This window comes from Drosophila grimshawi, unplaced genomic scaffold (assembly GCF_018153295.1).
Source record: "Drosophila grimshawi isolate 15287-2541.00 unplaced genomic scaffold, ASM1815329v1 contig_1377, whole genome shotgun sequence".
In the NCBI taxonomy this organism is placed as follows: Eukaryota; Metazoa; Arthropoda; class Insecta; order Diptera; family Drosophilidae; genus Drosophila; species Drosophila grimshawi.
In genome coordinates, this window is record NW_025062900.1 from 12,016,831 (window position 1) to 12,037,817 (window position 20,987).

The following is a 20,987-nucleotide window of genomic DNA, read 5'->3' on the forward strand; positions in this document are numbered from 1 at the left end:
TGCCTACATCCATTTAAGCCAATTCTTTAAATCGATTTCATCATGTGCATGCGCATTGTTTCATATAAATCAAATTGTTTTAAACAATAATCAGAAAGTCTTATGCATATAGATAAGATAAGTACTCAGTTTTTAAACAATTTCGTAACGCGGGCAATGTATTGCTATCAATGTTATCGATAAGTCAGACAAGTGCGCACTATTCAAACACTGCTGGGAAATTTAATACAAATAAATGCTTCAGCATAAATAGCTTGAGTATTGCAAAATCAACACAAAAAAAAGTTGGTTTGTATGCAGATGGTTTTTATTCTAGAAAAAAAAATTTACATTTTCTGCTTTTATTGTTGTAGATGAAAAATACATGCACCTTATTTGAACGATGTGGCAACACTCGTTGCGGGTTTAATGTTAGTGCAGCCCTGTATAAATTTGCAAAAAAAAAGATTTTACCACACACTCTCGCGTCAATCAAAAAGAAACTGAGCAACGCGTAGTATTAATGTGTTACATATATTAATAATAAGCTTATTGATTAAGTGAAGTGTTTGTTGATTGTGACAAAGCGAGCGTTCCAGCGTACTTATTGACCAGCCGACCGTGGAAATGGAAGCATTAATTCCAGTTATCAACAAATTACAAGATGTCTTCAATACCGTCGGCTCTGACTCAATACAATTGCCGCAAATTGTTGTGCTCGGCAGTCAGGTAAGTCGCCCAACAACAACAGGAACAATTTGGCAACGCCAGCAGCATTAATATTGAATCTGCACCAAACACCAAAAATAGAGCTAGCCGAGAATATTTTGTGATTGTCATCATCGGTTCAATTTTGCGCACAGCAACGCACTTTGTACAATTTGACATACTTCAAATTATATAACGGGGCTTGCCTTCTTGCCGGCACGTACTACATAAGAATAACAATTGGCTTTCTAAATTAAAAAGCAGCCCGCTTTAAGTATTTTCCACTATAATGTTTATGTAATTTAAGGCGAACGCAGCTGCTTACGAAAAATCGATATTTTGCACAGTATGCAGAGCAAAAGCAGCTGCTGCTGCTGCTGACACACACATTCCGCAACACAAAACATAAAAAAAACACACACATGACGCACACACACATTCAATTGCGATCTGTGGTTTTGTTGTCATTGCTGTAATTAAGGCTGAATTGGCGTATTATAGTAATGCATTCTGATTCATCTGACAGCATAAACAAATCCAGATTCACATCTGACGAAGATCAATTAAAAAACTACTTTATTTTATGCACATATTAAAATAACAAATTCAGAATAAAATACTTTTATTTACAACTAGAAAATATCATTGATTGAAATTTTGCATAAAGATATCTTAATAAAACAAATAGGCGCGCTGCTGTCAGAATCTTACTGTTCCCAGTATTAATCCAAGACAACATAGTGGGAAATATACTGGTATCGAGCAGAGTTATGTCAAAAACCTGCAAGACAATTGAAAATTGTGATCCACTCTTGAAACGAAGCGTTCATTAATTGTAGATGATCAACATATTACGCCCAAGACTGCGTCGCTTGCCTCATCCAAATCCACTTTTTTCCCAACTCCGCTTGTCAGAAATTGTGTAATTTGCTGATAAGCACCTAATTGTATTTATATGCGATAATCGAAACGCTGGCTGACTTCCTGGTTGCATTTAGAGATATAATAAGAACTAACACTAAGTGTAAAAGTGTTGTTGGCTTGCACACATGTGCGCACATAAATAAACACGAGGAGAGGACTTGTCAACACGAAGCCCAGCGACACACTAATCCTGCTCGAATGTTCGTTCGGCTGCTTGCATTCGACTCCACACGAAGCGTAACTGAGAGTGGGAGAGAATGCAGCCTCTATTGTTGCTGGCTTAATACGAAAGCGTTTTACAACACTGCTAACTATGAATTTCTTGCTGCTTGCAGAGTTCGGGCAAGAGTTCCGTTATTGAGAGCATTGTCGGACGTTCGTTTCTGCCACGTGGAACGGGCATCGTCACACGCCGTCCGCTAATACTGCAGCTGATCTACTGCCCGCTGGAGGATCGTGAGCATCGCTCGGCCGAGAATGGTGAGAGAGAAAGTGAGACGGAGAAAGAGAGAGACGAAGAAGTCTCTGATGGAATACAGATTTTAATAGGTTGCCATACTTTTTTTCAGGCACAGTCAATGCGGAGGAATGGGGACGTTTTCTGCACACGAAGAAATGCTTCACGGACTTCAATGAGATACGTCTGGAGATCGAGAACGACACGGAACGTGTGGCGGGCAACAACAAGGGCATATGCCCGGATCCCATTAATCTGAAGATATTCTCGACTCGCGTTGTCAACTTGACGCTTGTGGATCTGCCCGGCATAACGAAGGTGCCTGTCGGGGATCAGCCCGAGGATATTGAGTTGCAAATCAAGGATTTGGTCGTCAAATACATTGAGAATCCCAATTCGATAATATTGGCGGTAACGGCGGCCAACACGGACATGGCAACGAGTGAGGCCCTCAAGCTGGCCAAAGATGTGGATCCCGATGGCAGGCGCACTTTGGCCGTCGTCACCAAACTGGATCTCATGGATGCCGGCACTGATGCCATTGATATATTGTGCGGTCGCGTCATACCCGTCAAGCTGGGCATCATCGGTGTGATGAATCGTTCGCAGCAGGACATCATCGACAAGAAGGACATCGAGGAACAGATGAAGGACGAGGCGGCCTTCCTCCAGCGCAAATATCCCACGCTGGCCACACGCAACGGCACACCGTATCTGGCCAAGACGCTTAACCGCCTGCTGATGCATCACATACGCGACTGCCTGCCCGATCTTAAGGTTGGAGTCACTAATCTATGAAATTATATATAAATCTGAATATTTATATTTATACTTGCCATTTTAAATATCTCCTCTTTTGTAGACGCGCGTGAACATTATGGCCACGCAATTCCAATCGCTGCTTAACTCTTACGGCGAGGATGTCTCGGACAAGAGCCAAACGCTGCTGCACATAATCACAAAGTTCTCCAGCGCCTATTGCTCGACGATTGAGGGCACGGCCCGGAATATTGAGACAACGGAGCTGTGTGGTGGAGCACGTCTCTGTTACATTTTCCATGAGATCTTTGGGCGCACCTTGGACTCGATACACCCGCTGGCCGGCTTGACCAAAATGGACATACTGACGGCTATAAGGAATGCGACGGGACCGCGACCAGCGCTGTTTGTGCCCGAGGTGTCGTTCGAGCTGCTGGTGAAGCGTCAAATACGGCGGCTGGAGGAGCCCTCTCTGCGCTGCGTGGAGCTGATACACGAGGAAATGCAACGCATTGTGCAGCACTGCGGCAACGAGGTGCAACAGGAGATGCTGCGGTAGCTAAACATAATTCCATATTGAATATCAACTGCAATTTTAACTTATTCCTTTGCAGTTTTCCCAAGTTGCATGAGAAGATTGTCGATGTGGTGACGCAACTGTTGCGCTGTCGTCTGCCTGCCACAAATGTGATGGTCGAGAACATTGTGGCCATCGAGCTGGCGTACATTAATACAAAGCATCCGGACTTCCACAAGGAGGCCGCACTTGTGCCCAGTCTACTCAAGACGGACAACGAGTATTCCCAGTCGCGACGCCAGAATACGCCACGCAACACAAACTTTTCGACGCAGGGCTCCATGCACAGCTCCATGCAGAACCAGCAGCAGTCAGTGCAACAGCAACAACAACAACAGCAGCAACAACAGCAGCAACAACAGCAGCAGCAACAACAACAAAATGATGTCGCTGACCAGGTAACAAACATTTTTTTAAGGATAGCTACGAGAAAAAAAACCAGCTTTTAACTTAAAGAAGAATTTGTATTAAGCAGAGATTCAATTGTGAAAGTCTTGTAAATGGATAAAGCAGCAATTTAACTGTTGAAGCAAGGGTTTGTTTTAAATCCTTTTTGTTTAACATATCATATAGGTATAATAGAAACGATAGGTCAAAGGATGTGCCTTGTAAGAAACACTTTTTTGTACCAATATATTCGTGCCAACTTTAACCAATATGCGTATTTATAGCTTCCCAGATTAGTCCAGATCGGACTACTATAACATATAGCTGCTCTAGGAACGATAAGACGAGTTCTTGAATGAACAGCTTTTTGGTTTATCAAGTTATTCTAGCCAAACTAAACAAAAAATAATAATAAATCAATATCGGACTATGTTATAGCTTTCATACGAACAATCTATCGATCTTTAAAACTACACAATTAGCTTGGTCTCTTTTAGTTAATTAAGAAAAGTAAATGCAATTACAAATTAATAATTGACCCTATCACACTCAATAAGTGAGATTCCCAAAATATTTGAGATCTTTTCTATATATACCTTTTTTCAAACTGATTGTTTCTGCTTTAAAAACACATGCAATTTAAAATGATATTAATTTTTGAGCAATTGCACACAAACTAGATTTTGGAGTATCCTTTGTCTGAACACACTCTTATTTTCATAGATCGCTTCAACATTTTATGGGCTGATTGTGTCAAGGGTATGTAAGCATGGCAGCGATTACCCTTTGTTTAAGAAACATGCATTATTAATGAAAGAGTCGCGATCATTTGATTATTAATACCCAGTATGACTTACTGTTCACATAACCACAGCTGCAGCCCATGACATAAACTGAGATACCCCTAAGCGAGAATTAACTTAATATGCATATTTGCTGTAAATAATATTTAATCTACATTTCTATTAGAATCACGTTGGCGAGAACTCAACGGGCTCCTCGTGGCTGTCGAACATTTTACCACCCGCGCCCAATCGTCCCGACAGCCTTGAGAACTCGGCCAGCAATACGCCGGTGCACAACAACATGATGCATCCACTGAAGCCCGTTAATCTGCTGCCCGATGTGCCGGCTATGCACAATCCGCGTCGCCTCACCGACAAGGAGCAAAAGGATTGTGATGTCATTGGTCAGTTGAGTCGTAAAACAAGCATCGCTTCCCAAACTCATTTTATTTTTCATTGTTTTTTTAGAGCGCCTGATCAAATCGTATTTCTATATTGTGCGCAAATCCATACAAGACTCAGTACCAAAGGCAATTATGCATTTCTTGGTTAACTACGTTAAGGACAACTTGCAAAGTGAGCTGGTTACCCATTTGTATAAATCGGAAAAGGCTGAAACACTGCTGAATGAATCCGATCACATTGCGATACGCCGCAAAGAAGCAGCAGATATGTTAAAGGTTACTTGCCCCACATTCTATTTGATATTTCGACAATTATTTAATTAAATATCTATTTAATTTTTAGGCGCTCACACGTTCAAATCACATTATCAGCGAAATACGCGAGACTCATATGTGGTAGTGTGGGTCTCTCTATGTGTGTGTGTATTTGGACCCGGAAATTCGACTTAAATCCCAAGCAGCAATTGGGCAGCAGCATTCAACACATTTAACGCACTATTTATTGAAGACAACTGCAACTACAACTATAAACATAGAAAACAAATCAGATTCTTCGCTTCGTTGAATGTATCCCAAAAAAAAGAAAAAGAAATCTAGCGCATTGTAGTTAGCACCAAATTCTGAATACGCGCTAAGTCAGACATCATTATAATAGATTTAAGCATACATACATGCATACATATTTAAAACATTTCTTCGTTTTCTTATCGCTGTCGTTATCATAGAGAGTATTTCATGTTCTACAAGCATTTCTCCTCCCATCATCAAACCAGCTCTATGAATTCATTCGACAATGTTGCATGTGAAAAGAGATGACCGAATTGTGATTGGTTTGTTTTTCATTTGTAAGTTAATCAATGCACTTATTACATTTTTGAATAGTCAAATAAAAGAAACAAACGATTGACAAAATACAGTGAAAAGTAAATCGATGTTCAAACATATATTCGTATATTCTTCAGTTGGTTCCTCCCATTTCCCAGGCTATAAAAACATATATTTAAATATGAAAAAGCAGTGCACAAGAAGAAGACAGTTTTGTAATAAAAACTTTAATACTTGAATACGAGTTAAAATCTAATTTGGAAAACTTTGTCATTTGTAATTGAGGCAAAATCAAACTAGGACTGGCTCTCTTCTCTCTCGTTCTTTCGTTCTTGGTATTGGATGGTAATCCTCCTCCTTGGCAGACACTACACACAACATTTCTGACTGACTAAATTAGCTGGTTGTTTTCGGTCCCTGTAAGTAGAATACAGTAGTCCCTCCTCTAAGCCCGATTCGTGTCGGAGAGTACTCGAACGATGCAGCCGACGCCGCCCTTGGCGAATGCCTTCTCGTGCCACTGCAACAGATGTCCGCTGGAGCCCTCTGTGGGTATTTCGAAGCCCCGATAAATGTATTTCATGAGCACATCGATCAGATCGTTTTCCTCCACCGAATCGATGGCCTGATCGATTTGTGTCGACTTGATTGATAACAGCACGCGCAGTGTTATATTTAGGGCGTTGTCCTGCAAATGGGTTGGCAAATTGTTTAGCTCTGCTATAAACATATAGATGCTTAACTTATGATTATCTTTACCTTAACGTGCTGGTTTTTGCAGCGTAACGGGGCATTTTGGAGTGCGCTGAGCAGCGCTTCGACACTTTTGCCTTTTGTCAGCAGCGAGGTGATTTCGGTCTCGTCGGGACCGACGGCGGCGCTGTCAGCGCCCTCGTCTTCCCGGAAGTTGTCCTCATTGTACTGATCCACATCGATTTTGCGAAATGCATTGCTTGACGTGTTTTTCGCCATGTTTCGATTGCTATTTGTTCACAAATTTTCAATGTTTTACTTCTTTTATCAAGCAAAATGATTCACGAAAGACCAATTCGGCGAACAGATGTGAACAACGCAGGGTTGCAACAATTTCTTATCGATTGTTTGCCAACACCGGTCAATAACTCGATGCAGCCCTCGCAGCGCAGCAAAAACAGCTTCAGCTGAGTGGCAACATTGTTTTGCTCTTCTTGTAAGTTTTTATTTTAGAAATAATCACAAAATTATATTATTTACATTTGACGAAGTAGAATGGCCAACTTTTTGGGAATCAACCGCCTGGGCAGACTGTTCCAGGCAATACGCGAGGCGGGCGGCTTTAAGCAAGCTTATCTAAAGCTATACAGGTAAATCAGCGCAAGAAACACTCTTATATAATTTGCAAATAAGTTAAATTCGCATATAAACAGAAATGACGACCTGAAGACGGGCACGTTAATTGGCATAGACAAGTACGGCAACAAGTACTTTGAGAACCCCTACTATTTCTATGGCAGAAATCGCTGGGTCGAGTTCGCACCCCATGTGAATATGGAGTACGATGGATCACAAATACCCGCCGAGTGGTTTGGCTGGATGCACTACAAGGTAAGATTTATTTCAAGTTGTCCTTTGCTTAGACCTGTGGCCATTTAAAAGAGTGGTTTTGCTATAAAGAGTGGGTGTTGCTATAAAGAATGGGTGCTGCTGTAAAGAGTTATCGGATGTTACTATAAAGAGCGGGTGTTGCTATAAGGTGTCAGTGTTCCTATAAAGTGTTTATTTTGCTACAAATTGTGGGTGATGTTACTATAAAGATTGGGCGTTACTATAAGGAGTGAGTGTTACTATGAAGGGTTGTTGCTATAAAAATTCGGACCTACTAAAAGAAGTGGGTGTTGCTTAAAGGATTTTCTGTTGCTATAACGAGCGAAAGTTACTAGTGGTGCTATAAAGAGTTGTTACTATAACGAGGTGCTTGCATTTCAATTGTTTATATCATCAAGTTTGTTATAATCATTTACTGCTGACTCCGAGGTATCTTCTCGTCGTGCAATCTTATTTAAATTGAGTATTTATATTGTGTTCCTCATTGCAGACCGATTTGCCACCCATTCGCGATGGTTGTCGTCCCAAATACAAATGGATTGCGGATCACAGTGAGAATCTGTCCGGCACCAAGGGTAACTATATCGTTGAACAACTAATCCACATACAAATACAATATAAAATTGTATTTCCACAGAGTCCTATATGCCCTACACCACAACGCCTCCCAAAATCGAAGCTTGGAATCCATCGTCGAAGAAATAGGGAGTTCTGCAGGCCTAAATATAAACTCGTTAGCATAAAATGGTTATTATATAAAATAAAGAGATCCTCAAGGAACACAAGCCGCAGCATAATTGCTTTAGTTAAATATCTTTACTTGCAAAAGTTAGTTTGTTATGTCTACTTAGTTCTTATTTAAACAGTGGTTTAAAAAGTTTGTTTAATGCGCATTTTTATTTTTGAAGACAGAATTTGATGAAACTCGTGAATAGAGCTTGTAAAAAGTCTGGAATTTAATAAATTGAAAATTATAGAAAAAAATGGAAAAAATTTGAATGGAAGTCAAAACTTTCAACTGCTAAGAATTAGAGTGGAAACTTCAACTTTTTTATTGCGGCAAACAATTTGTTTATTGTGTATTTAAGAACAATTAGCAATCTAAAATCGTCAGTAAAGTATGAATTTGTTTTGCATAGAAAATCAGGATAAAGGATTTAAGCTAACTATTTAGCGAGCGATCACTGTATTGTATATATTTATAGCTCGATCATATCCAGCTAAAGAACTTATTTTAAGCATATATCGACTTCAAATCGATTCGTCCTTGACAACCACAGTATCCTTGCCAGCCTTCTTGGCGCGACGCTTGTACTTCTTGGCAGTGTCCGCACACTTGGTGGTAATGGTGGCTCTAATGTGTCGCTCCTTGCCACCCGTCCGATTCCGGACACTGACAATGATGTCATCGACCCGGCGCTGATCCAACATCTTCTTCGCGGGCCGTTCGCGACCATAGAAAGCCGGCGATGGTTTGCCGGTAAGTGTGTGCGTGGCCAGCTCATCGCTGGTGAAGACGGCGGCGAGCAGGCAGCGTGTCGCTACCGGTGCACTCGTCCAGAACACCTGGCCATAATCCTTGGCATCGATGTGGGTGCCATGCGGGCCGAGCACATATATGGAGCTGCCGTTCTCGAGTTTCACACGCAGTGGATACTGGGCATGCGTTGCTGGTGGCGCACTGATTTCCACATCCAAGTGGGATTCACACGAACTGCTGGACATGTCGTGACGGGCACGCTTCGACGGCGGCGGCGGTGCCTCTTCAACGATCAGCTGCTGCTGTTCTTGTTGCTCTTCCGGCTCCGGTTCGTTGCCATCGTAGCGACGATTCAGCGTTTGCAACATGTTCGTCAGCCGGCCAAAGAGTTGCGTATAATGCTGCTGGCTCTTGGCGATCTTGGCCACACTCGCTCTAAACTCGGCTGTGACGGGTGGCAAGGGTTCGATGTCATCCTGGGTTTTGACCAATTCCCTTGTGCTGCCCGCCATGGCAACCACTTCAACATTGATGATGCGTCGCTGCTGCTCCTGCTTCTTCTTGTTGCTGATGCTGATGCTGCTGCGTGTGGTGGGCAGCTGCAGTTGACTCAAGATGCGAGGACGCTGATTCTGGTTGCGCATCAGACCCTTCTGCTTGATCAGCTCATAATTGATGTACTTCTCAATGTCCATCTCTGTGGATGGCGTCGATTGCTGGCTGAGATTGCAATTAACAACCGGATTGATTAGTCCGTAAATGTAGGGCACAAACTGATTGAAATACTGCTGATAGCTATACGTATATATCGGATGCAGATATGGCAGCAAACTCTGCGGATTTGGTGGATTGTGATGAGCTGCGAAATTTGCTCGTAGCGCGTGTTCTGGCCAAGTCTGCGGCTGGTTGAGAAATGGCATGCAAATTTCCTCAGCATTGTCATTTTTATTCTCGAAATTATGAATATTCGCCATGGAACAGGTAACAGAAAAATAGATCAGGTAACTAAATTTTGTGCAGCTGCAAGGGTTTTTCCTATTTTTTTTTTTTCTCTTTTAAATATTAAGCTACAATTACGTGCGTCCTTGAATAAATTCCCTTTAAAACTCGCTTTGTGCGAATTTTATGATCTAGGATTAACAGTTATTTTGCAGATGGCGAATAGAGTTGTCGATATGACAAGAAATTGAGACCACTCAAGTGGAATGCATTTCATTTACAACTCTTTTCTTTAGCTGTCTAAAATCTTTTTATAGAAAAAATCATTAAAAATACGTTGTATTTATAAGTCAAATTAGATTTGCTATTAGAACGAAAGACACAATTTAATGGACTCAAAACATGGCCTATAAATATCTCAAAGCGAACCGAAGCATAAGAAATATTCATTCTTAAGCATTTTGCCCCTGCCAAAAAATGCATGCTGAGTTTTTCTGCGAATCGAGTTTACAGAATTACAACAAAGAGCGCTTAACAAAAGGTACGCATTTTACCTGTTACAAGTAGATTTTGCTTAAGAATTCCTTCATACTATATGCTCTAATGACTTCCACAGCTGCCTGCATAGGGGTTGATTTTTATTTTTATTTTTCCGATTAGAGCACTTTTTGCATTCTGCCCCTTGCAGTTCCAAAAGGGATATTTCATTTTGTATGACAACTAGTCCCACTTCGTTTCCACTGCTGCAAACCGGTTACAGCTAAGCGACTTCTCTATGAACGTATATATTTATATATGTATATTTTTTTTCTGTTTAAATATAATACATTTACTAAAAATAGAATAACCTACAAAATAAATGTGGCTGATGCTAATGGCGTTTAGTGGAAACATGAATATTTCCCAAAAGCTGCCTGCTGGGCGACAACTCTGTTCGCCTTCAAATTAAACCTTGCCAGCTCCCGCGCGAATCAGATGTATGCAGCGAGCGGCAGCGAAAGCAGGCAGCGAAACGTAAAGGAAGAAAGAAAAAAAACGAAGCGACATTGAAAATTGGTCCCGCACCAGTTGGGATATAGAAAGTCCCATTTCAGCAATTTTACACTTACCTGAAAACGACAGGGCTAGAAAACGAGAGAGAACAACACACACACACAATAATATAACATATATGTGTACGTGTGGATATTGCTGTTGGTTTGTTTGCCAGGTAACATGTGTAAGTAATTGGAATGCATTGTGCCGTGCGTATTCCCGTTGCTATTGTTGTTGTTGTTTGTCTTTTGCTAAAAACTATAAAACTACCCCTATCACTCTCTCGCTCTCGCATGCATTTTGGTACTTTATTTCACGCATTTGTTTTTCCCTTCTTTCTTTGTGATATTCTGCCGCCAAATTCTTTGCACAGTCGACGCTCAGCCAGCGAGACGCTTACAACAACAGCGGATCACCAAAATGGATCCACATGTAAGTCTTTTTTTATTTATTCCCTACAGAAGTGCAATACGTATTTATATTAAAAAAGGAATCTTTTTTTTTTGTAGATATTGCAAGCGAATGGCGCTAATTTTATAAATGTACGCGACAAATCGCTTTGGAACGGAAAGGAGCCGGCCATGTTGCTCACAGCGTGGACACAAACCACTGGCGAGGATTTTGAATTGTTGCGCGTCCTCGATCAGCAGGATACCAATTTGGAGGCGGAGAATCATGCGTTGCGCGAAAAGGTGCGCTACCTGGAGGCTAAGCTGCAGGAGCACACGGATCTCTTGTCCCAAATACATGAAACATCGGCACGCATGCAATCGGCAATGTCAACAGTTGTCGCCACATCGCCATCGCCACCAACAGTGGCGCCATTAACACAACAACAGCCACAGATTCTGACACCGCCCAGTTCGGTGATATGTGCAGCTGCCCCAGCCTCCACGGCGGGGCAATCCCAGCAGCATCCCGAGGTGATTGACTACAAGATCATTAAGGGCGACGATGCGGATGCCATCGAGATACGCCTGGCTGCAGAGAGCTTGAACAGTCTGAGCACATCGGCTGACTCGGATCGCTTGGAGATCTGCCTGGGCAACGAGGAGCACCAGCAGTATGGCAAGCGTGAATCCTCCACAGGGCATTTAAACAAACGCTGCAAACTGGAGCTGCAGGAAAACAATAACAATAGCATTCGGACAACGTCGACACCACAGTCGCACAATGTCCAGTACAAGCTGCCCACTCGACGCAGCTACAGTCGCCCCAAGGAATCTTATTTGCCGCAGCAGCAACAGCAGTTGACTGACAATGTGATGGTGTCCATTGGACCGAATGATACTCGCGTCCCGGCCAGCATCTTTGAGAATATCAATTGGTCTGTTTCCTCGCTGGCCACTCGCAAACTGCTGGTGGCCATTTTTGATCGGGAAATGTTGGCGACGCACTCGATGTCGGGGAAACCGTCGCCGGCATTTAAGGGTCAGCACAAGCCGCTCAAGCCAATGCTCGATCCGCTCAAGGTACAGGACATCATCTTTGCGGTGACCCACAAATCGAATGCCAGCGAAAAGGAAGTTCGCAATGCGATCACAACCAAATGCGCCGATGAGAATAAAATGATGAGGGTCCAAAAGTTCATACGCTGCGGCAACGTCGACAACAAGGAGAATATCTCATACACAACACTTTAAGAAATTTAAGAAAACAAACAAAAAAAAAACAATTGCCAAAAAAGTATCAAAAGCAAGCTAAAACTAAAAAAAAGAAAAGAAGAGAAAACCAGCCAGCAACTTTTGTATTTGTACAAATTTGAAGATCTCGCAGTTGAAGCCGACAACTGCAACAACTAAACCGATAAACTGATAACAAATATATAGTTACAATAATATTGTAACAACAAAAAAAGATATATGTTAAACAATTCTAAGATTGCCGCACAGTAAATGAGAAGCTAAAGAATACGATTTTCAGGTCGTAATCAGGGTTTCCATTCGTCTTTCATCACATATAGAAATTATTCATATATTTAAAGCAGCGAGTTGAATAAATTATTATAAATACCCATATCAGCTGATTTCTAATTAATTAGCATTGTTTTTTGAATTAACGCGCCATATTCTAATTCCAGTGCGTTTCGATTCCATTTCATTGCTGGCATGATTGTGCGAGTATGTATGTATGAGTGTGTGCAATGCATGCATGTGAAACAGCCGAAGCGGAACGCCAAGCAATCAGCTGTTTGCTGGCTGGCAAATCGAGCAATTTCTGTTTTTGTCGTGGTGGTTTTTAGGATACTTGAAAATTCTCTGCACACAAATACAATTATTATCAGGAAAAAAGGAAAGAAAAGAAAACTAAAAAATAGAAAAGTGTATAGAAAAGCGAGACTTTCTCACAAATTAGCCAACACTATTGTTATTTGCGTCATTTTGGTTCTTTTAGTTTTTTCTTTCTCTATATAAATTCAGAACGCTGTGTTGCTCGGCCAACCAACAAAAAGGTTAAAGTAAAATAAACAAAACAACAAACCAGATACCAACAACAACAATCTCGCCATGGATATACTGAAGAAAATGTTCCAATCGGAGTTTGACCAGCAGCAGCAGCAGCAGAAGGAGCAAGAGTGAGTATTAAGTATGCAAAAAGTGCACAAAACTGCAAATTGAAGCAGCGGCTTTTTTGTGTGGATGGATCGATAAACCAGGCACCAGGCACCTGCCACATGATAGATACACTTTTTACCAGGATATATACACAGGCGCCTGCATGCATATGTGTGTGTGTGTGTGTGTGTATTTTGCGGAGGCTGCGTATTGAAGTGAACTTTGCCTGTGGTTGGGTCGAGGGGGAGTTGGCGGTCGTCGTATGTGTGTGTGTGTGTCTGACGTAACTGTATTTGGTGTATTTGATAAAGCCGCCTACTACACCTACTACATTTTTTTTTGTGTATTTTTCTTTTTTGTTGGTGCAGCGCTTCCGCTTCCGCATCCGCTTCGAGCAAGGATGAGTTCAGGAAGCCGCAATGGTTTGAGGAGGCGGAAACGGATGATGAACTCTTCGATGATGATCGCAAGTTTGCGTTCCAGGTCTTCACCAGCCCAATGGAAATGGAAAAACACTTTGAGCGTCAACTGCAGCGTCTCCTGGAGTCGATACATGAGAACAACGAGGGTAGGCCTCCCAATACAGTAAACACTCGCTAAGGTTGAATTATTGCTAATAGGAGTTGAAAATTGTTTATCTTATCTAATCAGAACGAAGTCTTTAATTTTTTATTGAATATTGTAAATATATACGTACAGTCTTCTAATATAAGCTTTAAGGAATTATTCAGAAATTTAAATTTTAGTTTTAATTGCCCTTTTTAATATCTGGTTAACTTATTAAAATATTTTGTTTTATTCTTAACTTCTTCTAATCCACTTTAAATTATATAATTATGATTTTTAATCGATATTCTAATGTGCAATGCCAATAAGTTAAATAGTGAACAGATCTACACAAATATATACGATTTATGTATTTATTATCTTGTTGTTTTCATCTTTATTTATTTATTTGCATAAATATTTATAAACCTATTTTAATCCACTCTAAATGCCCCTCAACAGATGCTGGCGTTGAGCGCAATCTGAAGGAGGACTTCTTGAAGCCGGGATTCGAAAGCAAGATACTCAAGGAGTTTCAGAAGAAGGCAAGTGCGCTGGACACCGATTTGGATGGAGAGTAAGTAACTATAAAAAAACGATGTGAAATATATGTTATTAATCTTTAATTTGTGCAGAATTTATCCGGATCAATTGTACTCGCTGATACAGCGTCTCAATCCGGAGGAAGGCAACGAGCATATTTTGCCGTCGAATCAACGTGGTCTGCGCAAGAGTTTGCCTCGCTTCAAGCTTTCGGATGAGGAGCTGATCATGGGTCGCATCCATGGCACCCTCAATGCGGATGGCGAACTGAAGCCGGGCGTAATGCGACCCTCACGCCCCCCGCCGCCACCGCCGACCGGCAAGCCCAGCATCATGACACCGATGACCCCGTTTGGTGGCGTTTTCGATGGCACCTATCAGGGCCCGAAGATGTTTAGCCAGAGCGTCATGACGAAGACGATCCGCAAACCGGATGGCAGCTATGAGACCACCAAAGTCACCCAGGACTCGTCCGGCCAGAAGACGACAACCGTTACTCGCATCGTAGATGGTCGCAAGGAGACGACTGTCAGCCAGGAGGATGGACTGGCCTCCAAATCGCTGGGAGCAGCAGTCGGAGAGGGAGCAACTGGATCTGCAACTGGTACTGGAGCTGATCGTGTGGCGAACATGAATCGCAATATATTTGTGACAAAAGAAGGTTACGCCATGCCCAGGAACCTCTGGTGACCAGTGGTGAACAGCTATTGCCCCAATCAAGATAAGCGATCATTGCTGCCACTCCAGCGACAGCAGCAACAACAACAATATGAATATAAGCAAAAGCGATTCGTCGGCAACATAGTCCCACACAACAACAACAACAACAACAACAACAACAGCAACTACAACAACAGCAAAAGCAACAACAACATCAAAATCATCCAAATTAGAACCTATTACATTTTAGTTTACATTCTCTTCAGTGTTTGTTGGTGCATTTTTAGATGAAACGCAATTGAGACAACTACAGATGACGACGATTATTGATTGACCATATATTGATCATTATTTCCGCAGCGACGGCGTTCCTTTTTCCGTTTCCGTTTTCCGTTTTGAGAAAAAGTCGCCGTTTGTCTGCCTGCGTGTGTGCGCGCGTCCAGATGTGTGTGTGTGTGCGTGTGCGTGCTTGTGTGTGTATTGGGAGCAGCGGCTCTCATTCCCACTTTCAGTTCCAGAGCATTACTGCAAGGGGACGATTCCCATCGCATCGCATCTCAGCGCGCCCAGAGAGAGAGAGAGAAAGAGAGTGACGGAGAGAGAGAGCGCAACGACACAGACGAAGACGAAGGCGATGAAAGCAACGAAAGTTCGTTTCACACACGAGTCCTCTTCGTGTCGGATCGCATCATCTTCGTCTCGTGTCGTTCAGTTCAGGCTCGGAGTTGGTGTTCTGTTTTGAGTTTAGCCAGTCGGAAAAACGAGCTTGATTTTTAGTCAGCTGACAGCTGACAGCCGACGGCTAACGGTTTGATGGACAAAATTATTATTTTGTATTTTATATTCTATTCGTGGTACTATCTGTGTCTCAATTGGAGCGTGCAGCATCTAAAGTGCCCGTAGTAACAAAGATAACCGTTACAAAACGCATATAACAACAAGAAAGCAACACAAAAATGCAACCAAATTCTATAGTATACCGCTAACAAGCATAATTATGACCTATACAAATATATATATATATATATCTATATATACACATACTGATTTATTTTCGATATTCTTATATATATATATATACATATGCAATCCCAATAAGTTAAATGGTGATCGGATCTACACACATATATACCATTTATATATGTATATTATTATTATGTATTTTTTTTTTGTGTTCTTTGTGATTTATAATTATTTAGCTTATGCAACTGATTTATTTGCATAAATATATTATATACTTACTCATATGATTTACTTTACAAAAAGCTACTAATTTTAGTTGATCATATTTTAATTACTAATTACACAAATAGACCACAATGCGAACAACAAATACATTTGTATTAGATGTCATTCAACAATATGCAAGTGAATAAATAATGTTGTACAATAGACAAGTGCAACAAGCTAAAGAGTGTTTTTTTTCTTCTCTTAATTTGATAAAGGATACTTTCAGATAAGAATATATCATGAAAATTGAGTAGGCAATAAGTGTAACCAGTAGCCTTCATCAAAAGTGGCTTATAAGCAGTGTTAATGGATTGATTTCATTGACTCGACTTTATTTGATGACCAAACTAGTTGAAGATTACAGTTCCTTCGATGTTCATCTATGTCCAGTTGTATTATGCATTCTACAATTTCTCAGTTTGTTAATGGTTAGCTTTGCTTAGAAGAACCCAAACTAGTTGAAGATTAGAGTTAACAGTTTGTTGACCAAAATGCTAAGTTCTATTCTACTTTGACTGATTGCAGTCGAACATGTAGTGTCGAACAGTGAACGCTAGTCGAATGTCCATTATACAAGCTATAGTCATATAATCCATGCAATTTATTCCGTTATAAAAAGAACTGTTGATGATTTGAAGTGCCGTCAATTATCGCGGTAGTTCTAGGTTTTATTATTATTTTGTAATAGTATATTCAACAGCTTCAACTAGTTTCCACAGCAGCCTCTAATGATGATGGTCATCCTTCTTCACAAAACGCAGGCCGCAATAGCCGCAGATGTGATTGCCAGGTTTATCCTAAGAAACAACACATGATAACATCATCTATTATTGAGTCAAAGCAGCGCATAAGCCACAACTCACCAGATTGATGTAGACTTTAGGATGGCCGAGTGGCCCGTTTCCACCGTCGCAGTAGACAACGCGCTCCGTGGTCTCAATGGGACGCTGCTCGTCGATGAGCTTGATGCCCCAGTTCTCGTTCACATAGCGCTTGGCATTCGTGAAGCGCACATTGCGATAGTCGTCCTTGTCGAACACCTACAATGAAAACCCAAAGATTTTGTTTGACATTTTTGTTTGCGTAATCGGGTCTCCTCAACAGCTGTTCGTTGTCGGCAGCAGCAGCAGCAGCACTCACCTGGCCAGTGTGGGTGACAGTCTGGATGTCGTCGCGTGTGCTCGAGTTGCGCACGACGGCCAATGGCGTTAGCCAATTCTGGCCACGGCATCCAACTGTGCTTAAGCGGTTTATCAACTGCTTGCTGGCCATTTTATGCTGTTAGCTCTTCAAAATTTGTTGCCTAAATTTTGCTATGTTTTAGAGATGCGCCAATAAATTATCGACTTGTTTAGCGATGACAAATAACTCAGCTCATTTGAACTAGTGGAACTGCTATCGTTGCGTTGTTGTGCAACATGACTCCAACTATACTATACTATTATTAATTATTGTTTTGAATAGAAATCTGCGTAATTTTTGGTACACATCAATAAAATCGATACATAATTGCTGTGAATTGTGTGTTGTGTCACGGCAGCAGCCACAGTGGCAGGCAGCTACTTTTTTCAACGACGTGGCAACGCTATTGATTCGAATAGGAATCTGATTGGATGCTTACCTTTTTTTTTGTTTTTTTTTGATAAGATTGTATTTCAGTTTTAAGCACGAAAATACTTAAATGCTTTTCGGGACTCTAAATATATCGAAATACTTGCCTGAAAGTCAACGGAAGACATATTAAAATTATAAAAATAGTTTACCAAATATATATTTATATTTTGTAGCTCTATATTTGGTAACAATATGTATCAAAATAGCAATGAGTTGTCGAGTTGCGTAACGCACTGCATTTAAGGGTTGCCAGTTGTTCCATAATTTAGTTGGCATGTTTATTATTATGTCCCGTCATGTAACTGGCCATAACTGTAACTATAACGGCAACCGTTTCCTCCTGCTGCACAGCATCCTAAACAAATAATCGATGAGCGCAAAACTAATAAAATTACACGACTAGCTGGTCAGGGAACAGACAGGGGTATGGGTAGGGGTAGGGGATAGGGGGTGGGTGAAACTAGATGTTCTGTTTGTGTTTCAATTGTTTCAGAGCCGTTGCAATTATGCAGCACTCTCTCTCTCTATCTCTTTCGCTCTCTCTCTTTCGCTCTCCCTCTCTTTCAGTTGTGCCCTCCCCGATTTTGATCGGAGCTCTAACAATATAATTTACAGCGCTTTTGTGTAGCGAGGCGTGAATTGTACCCTAAAAATTTGAAATGCCGGACATTGGTCGGCGTCGCTGCTTTAAAATGTTGTAATCGCATTTGTTTGGTCATTGTAAATGCAATTAAATCCAATGCAATTTTCCATGGCGATTCGTGGCAATGATTTTTGCTATTTCAATTTGTGCTGCAACCGCAGGCACCAACGACCCCTTTTTTGCTTGCCCCGTGCCACGTGCCACATCCGTACGCACATCCTGCTGCTGCTGATCGTCCCGCTGGCTGACTGGTCAGCTGCCAATAAGTCAGCGCAGGCGCACAGCAGGAGATGCTGGACGACACACGACGCATGTTTTTCGACAGTTTTCACCTTTTGAGTGGCAATTTCGCTGCAACAACAAAATACAAAAATGAAATAAAAAAAAAAAGGATTAAGGATGACTTACCTTTTATGCCAGCGCAATTTACCGTAAAACTCAGCGCCCATATAATACAACATTTATTTTGTTTTATTTTATTCTCCTCTTTTTGGGTTTTTTTGTATAGCATTTTGGCCACATTTGTCAATTGTTTTTCTGTCGCGGTGAAAGTGACAAATTTTTCTCTCCTTTTTTGTTGTTTTTTTTTTGAAGATTTATTGCGACATTCACAATTGCATTCACTGTTCAAGTGGTTGAGTGGTTGCACCACACAAGGGTTGACAGAGACACTCGAGGGGCGTTTTCTAATCATAGATCATAGTTAGATAGTCGAGCCAAAGCAACTCGAAGATTTATGGACGGAAATCAGCGTAGCTAAGCAGCTGTATGAGGATTTCTTTTAGTATTTTGAGTTACAAGTAAGACAAATAATATAATAAAAAAAAAAAAATAAATTACCTTTAATAATAAAATTTTAATTAAATAATTCATTCAAATTTCACTTTTGATATGTGCAGATTGTTATCCATACTAAGCTCAATTTAAACATAAGTTTAGTTTTAGTTGAGTTAAAATCAGAAATTTTCATTTTTTAGTTACTAAAAATTGACATTTTATTTTGTGCTAAATGTAATTTTCGAAATGATTAATGGCAAATGAATCTGTTGTGAATAGATTTTGTATTCAAAAATAGACTGTTCGACATTAACTTGGCATTTCAGCAATAACAATCATTTAATAAAATTCAGTAAAACTCAGAAAGAATACTAGCAAAATAGACAAGCAATAGTTATGAGAAAATATATAATAAAAAAAGACTAGAAATATATTAACTTAAAGTCTTTAATCGTATTTAATAATCTTTGCACAATATGTAATATCCGGATTGAAAGGCATTTATGGATATTGATTTCATGTCACTCCCATTGCACATCTTTTGATCAATTATCCACTTTCGAAAAGTATCTTCAATCTTCAATTACACTTTGGATTTAACTGAGTGCTTAAGCAATTTTAGCCAGCTTTAATGAATTTAATGAATTTTGTTTTCCTGCTGTTCGCCATTCAGTTAACCAATTTCAAATAACCTTTCATTAAATACAAAAAAAAATAAACAAAAAATAAAAACAAATAACTAATACAAATGCAATTCAAATGGCAGCTGCACCAAACTCCCCTGGGTGCACAAGGAGATGGCGTGGCGGGTTGGAGGAGAGAGAGAGAGAGAGGGAGAGAGGGAGAGAGGGAGGGGGGCACATGGTCATTGCCATAGCTTGTCAAGTGTCCACCGACCATTGGACAAACAATGTTGTTGTTTATTTTTTTATGTTGTATTTTTTTGCTAGCAACGTTTTTCCGCCATTCAAAATTATTCTCGCATGAAAATGAAAAAAACATGTTCTCTGGAAATTCAATACGCGTGTGCACTGGACAACAAATAGCGACAACAACAACAACGGTAAATTGGCATTCACTCAGTTTTATTCATGCACTCACACTTTAACTCATTTACTCACACATTCACTCACTCAGTCACTCACTTATTCATTCACTGCACAACAAATTGCTTCCCAACAGCTTTTTGTGTTAAAGCGACAATTTGCTGTTGCTGTTGTTGTTGTTTTTGTTACTGTTGTTGTTGTTGTACATTTAGCATTTATTATTATTGCTGTTGTTGTTGTAGACTTAGCTATTAACAATCATGTCGCTGGCTTAATTAAAAAAATCTGTTATTGGCCCATTGAAAATGCTCAAGCAACAAGCCAGCGAAATTAGCCTCAAGTGTTTTTTTATCACACGCTGTGCGTCGGCGCAGCTTGATGTGCGACAGAGAGAGAGAGAGAGAGAGAGACGAACAGTTAGAGTGAGTCAGCAATAGAGCCAGTGGGCCAGCTGTCTAATACAGTAAATACAATATGTACTCCATACTCGACCATAATCATTCAACCATCCAACTAGAAGTCCCGCCATG

At 40.7% G+C, this 20,987-nt stretch overlaps 7 protein-coding genes across 11 annotated transcripts; 4 read left to right on the top strand and 3 right to left on the bottom strand.

Moving 5' to 3' along the window:
* The first annotated feature begins 459 nt into the window (after positions 1-459).
* Positions 460-5,524, top strand: LOC6562856 (dynamin-1-like protein). Of its 2 annotated transcripts, none has more exons than XM_001988390.3 (8): positions 460-708; positions 1,947-2,091; positions 2,181-2,845; positions 2,931-3,382; positions 3,442-3,802; positions 4,761-4,980; positions 5,045-5,256; positions 5,324-5,524. In XM_001988390.3, exons 1-8 carry the CDS (start codon positions 607-609, stop codon positions 5,378-5,380), a joined length of 2,214 nt encoding a protein of 737 aa, XP_001988426.1. In that variant the 5' UTR covers positions 460-606; the 3' UTR covers positions 5,381-5,524. The 2 variants fall into 2 exon arrangements, with proteins under 2 accessions (XP_001988426.1, XP_032591620.1); XM_032735729.2 differs by having other exon boundaries at positions 502-708; positions 1,947-2,103.
* Positions 5,525-6,011: 487 nt separating this feature from the next.
* Positions 6,012-6,892, bottom strand: LOC6562577 (actin-related protein 2/3 complex subunit 5-A). Its single transcript, XM_001988389.2, has 2 exons — positions 6,565-6,892; positions 6,012-6,493 (listed from the first exon to the last, which is right to left on the bottom strand). The coding sequence occupies exons 1-2, from the start codon at positions 6,775-6,777 to the stop codon at positions 6,251-6,253; spliced, it is 456 nt and encodes a 151-aa protein (XP_001988425.1). The 5' UTR covers positions 6,778-6,892; the 3' UTR covers positions 6,012-6,250.
* A 59-nt stretch (positions 6,893-6,951) lies between these two features.
* On the top strand, positions 6,952-8,186 carry LOC6562576 (probable NADH dehydrogenase [ubiquinone] 1 alpha subcomplex subunit 12). 2 transcript variants are annotated; one of them, XM_001988388.2, is made up of 5 exons: positions 6,952-6,994; positions 7,053-7,148; positions 7,212-7,389; positions 7,880-7,964; positions 8,027-8,186. In XM_001988388.2, exons 2-5 carry the CDS (start codon positions 7,054-7,056, stop codon positions 8,092-8,094), a joined length of 426 nt encoding a protein of 141 aa, XP_001988424.1. In that variant the 5' UTR covers positions 6,952-6,994; position 7,053; the 3' UTR covers positions 8,095-8,186. The 2 variants fall into 2 exon arrangements, with proteins under 2 accessions (XP_001988424.1, XP_032591622.1); XM_032735731.1 differs by having other exon boundaries at positions 6,992-6,998.
* A 250-nt stretch (positions 8,187-8,436) lies between these two features.
* On the bottom strand, positions 8,437-9,997 carry LOC6562575 (early boundary activity protein 2). The gene has a single exon (XM_001988387.3). The coding sequence runs from the start codon at positions 9,841-9,843 to the stop codon at positions 8,641-8,643; it is 1,203 nt and encodes a 400-aa protein (XP_001988423.2). The 5' UTR covers positions 9,844-9,997; the 3' UTR covers positions 8,437-8,640.
* A 205-nt stretch (positions 9,998-10,202) lies between these two features.
* On the top strand, positions 10,203-12,539 carry LOC6562574 (protein insensitive). 3 transcript variants are annotated; one of them, XM_032736138.1, is made up of 3 exons: positions 10,203-10,349; positions 11,217-11,275; positions 11,353-12,539. In XM_032736138.1, exons 1-3 carry the CDS (start codon positions 10,286-10,288, stop codon positions 12,484-12,486), a joined length of 1,257 nt encoding a protein of 418 aa, XP_032592029.1. In that variant the 5' UTR covers positions 10,203-10,285; the 3' UTR covers positions 12,487-12,539. The 3 variants fall into 3 exon arrangements, with proteins under 3 accessions (XP_032592029.1, XP_032592030.1, XP_001988422.1); XM_032736139.2 differs by lacking the exon at positions 10,203-10,349 and adding an exon at positions 10,827-11,027; XM_001988386.3 differs by lacking the exon at positions 10,203-10,349 and adding an exon at positions 10,828-11,018.
* Positions 12,540-13,129: 590 nt separating this feature from the next.
* Positions 13,130-15,508, top strand: LOC6562573. The gene is given in 4 exon segments (XM_001988385.3): positions 13,130-13,418; positions 13,767-13,966; positions 14,407-14,521; positions 14,580-15,508. Coding segments are annotated over 4 exon segments (1,242 nt in total). The 5' UTR covers positions 13,130-13,350; the 3' UTR covers positions 15,439-15,508.
* Positions 15,509-17,008: 1,500 nt separating this feature from the next.
* On the bottom strand, positions 17,009-17,721 carry LOC6562572 (NADH dehydrogenase [ubiquinone] iron-sulfur protein 6, mitochondrial). The gene is made up of 3 exons (XM_001988384.3): positions 17,518-17,721; positions 17,241-17,417; positions 17,009-17,174 (listed from the first exon to the last, which is right to left on the bottom strand). Exons 1-3 carry the CDS (start codon positions 17,647-17,649, stop codon positions 17,103-17,105), a joined length of 381 nt encoding a protein of 126 aa, XP_001988420.1. The 5' UTR covers positions 17,650-17,721; the 3' UTR covers positions 17,009-17,102.
* Between the last annotated feature and the right edge of the window lie 3,266 nt (positions 17,722-20,987).

Coding starts and splice junctions, on each gene's coding strand:
- LOC6562575 (XM_001988387.3), bottom strand. CDS start 9,843: ATGGCGAATATTCATAATTTCGAGAATAAAAATGACAATGCTGAGGAA.
- LOC6562856 (XM_032735729.2), top strand. CDS start 607: ATGGAAGCATTAATTCCAGTTATCAACAAATTACAAGATGTCTTCAAT. Junction 3,803..4,760: donor AAAATGATGTCGCTGACCAG/GTAACAAACATT, acceptor CATTTCTATTAG/AATCACGTTGGCGAGAACTC. Junction 4,981..5,044: donor AAAGGATTGTGATGTCATTG/GTCAGTTGAGTC, acceptor TTGTTTTTTTAG/AGCGCCTGATCAAATCGTAT.
- LOC6562577 (XM_001988389.2), bottom strand. CDS start 6,777: ATGGCGAAAAACACGTCAAGCAATGCATTTCGCAAAATCGATGTGGAT. Junction 6,494..6,564: donor GCAAAAACCAGCACGTTAAG/GTAAAGATAATC, acceptor ACCCATTTGCAG/GACAACGCCCTAAATATAAC.
- LOC6562576 (XM_001988388.2), top strand. CDS start 7,054: ATGGCCAACTTTTTGGGAATCAACCGCCTGGGCAGACTGTTCCAGGCA. Junction 7,149..7,211: donor GCTTATCTAAAGCTATACAG/GTAAATCAGCGC, acceptor GCATATAAACAG/AAATGACGACCTGAAGACGG. Junction 7,390..7,879: donor TTGGCTGGATGCACTACAAG/GTAAGATTTATT, acceptor TCCTCATTGCAG/ACCGATTTGCCACCCATTCG.
- LOC6562574 (XM_032736138.1), top strand. CDS start 10,286: ATGCATGCTGAGTTTTTCTGCGAATCGAGTTTACAGAATTACAACAAA. Junction 10,350..11,216: donor CAAAGAGCGCTTAACAAAAG/GTACGCATTTTA, acceptor TTCTTTGCACAG/TCGACGCTCAGCCAGCGAGA. Junction 11,276..11,352: donor TCACCAAAATGGATCCACAT/GTAAGTCTTTTT, acceptor TTTTTTTTGTAG/ATATTGCAAGCGAATGGCGC.
- LOC6562572 (XM_001988384.3), bottom strand. CDS start 17,649: ATGGCCAGCAAGCAGTTGATAAACCGCTTAAGCACAGTTGGATGCCGT. Junction 17,418..17,517: donor CTGTCACCCACACTGGCCAG/GTGAGTGCTGCT, acceptor TTTTCATTGTAG/GTGTTCGACAAGGACGACTA. Junction 17,175..17,240: donor CTAAAGTCTACATCAATCTG/GTGAGTTGTGGC, acceptor GTTGTTTCTTAG/GATAAACCTGGCAATCACAT.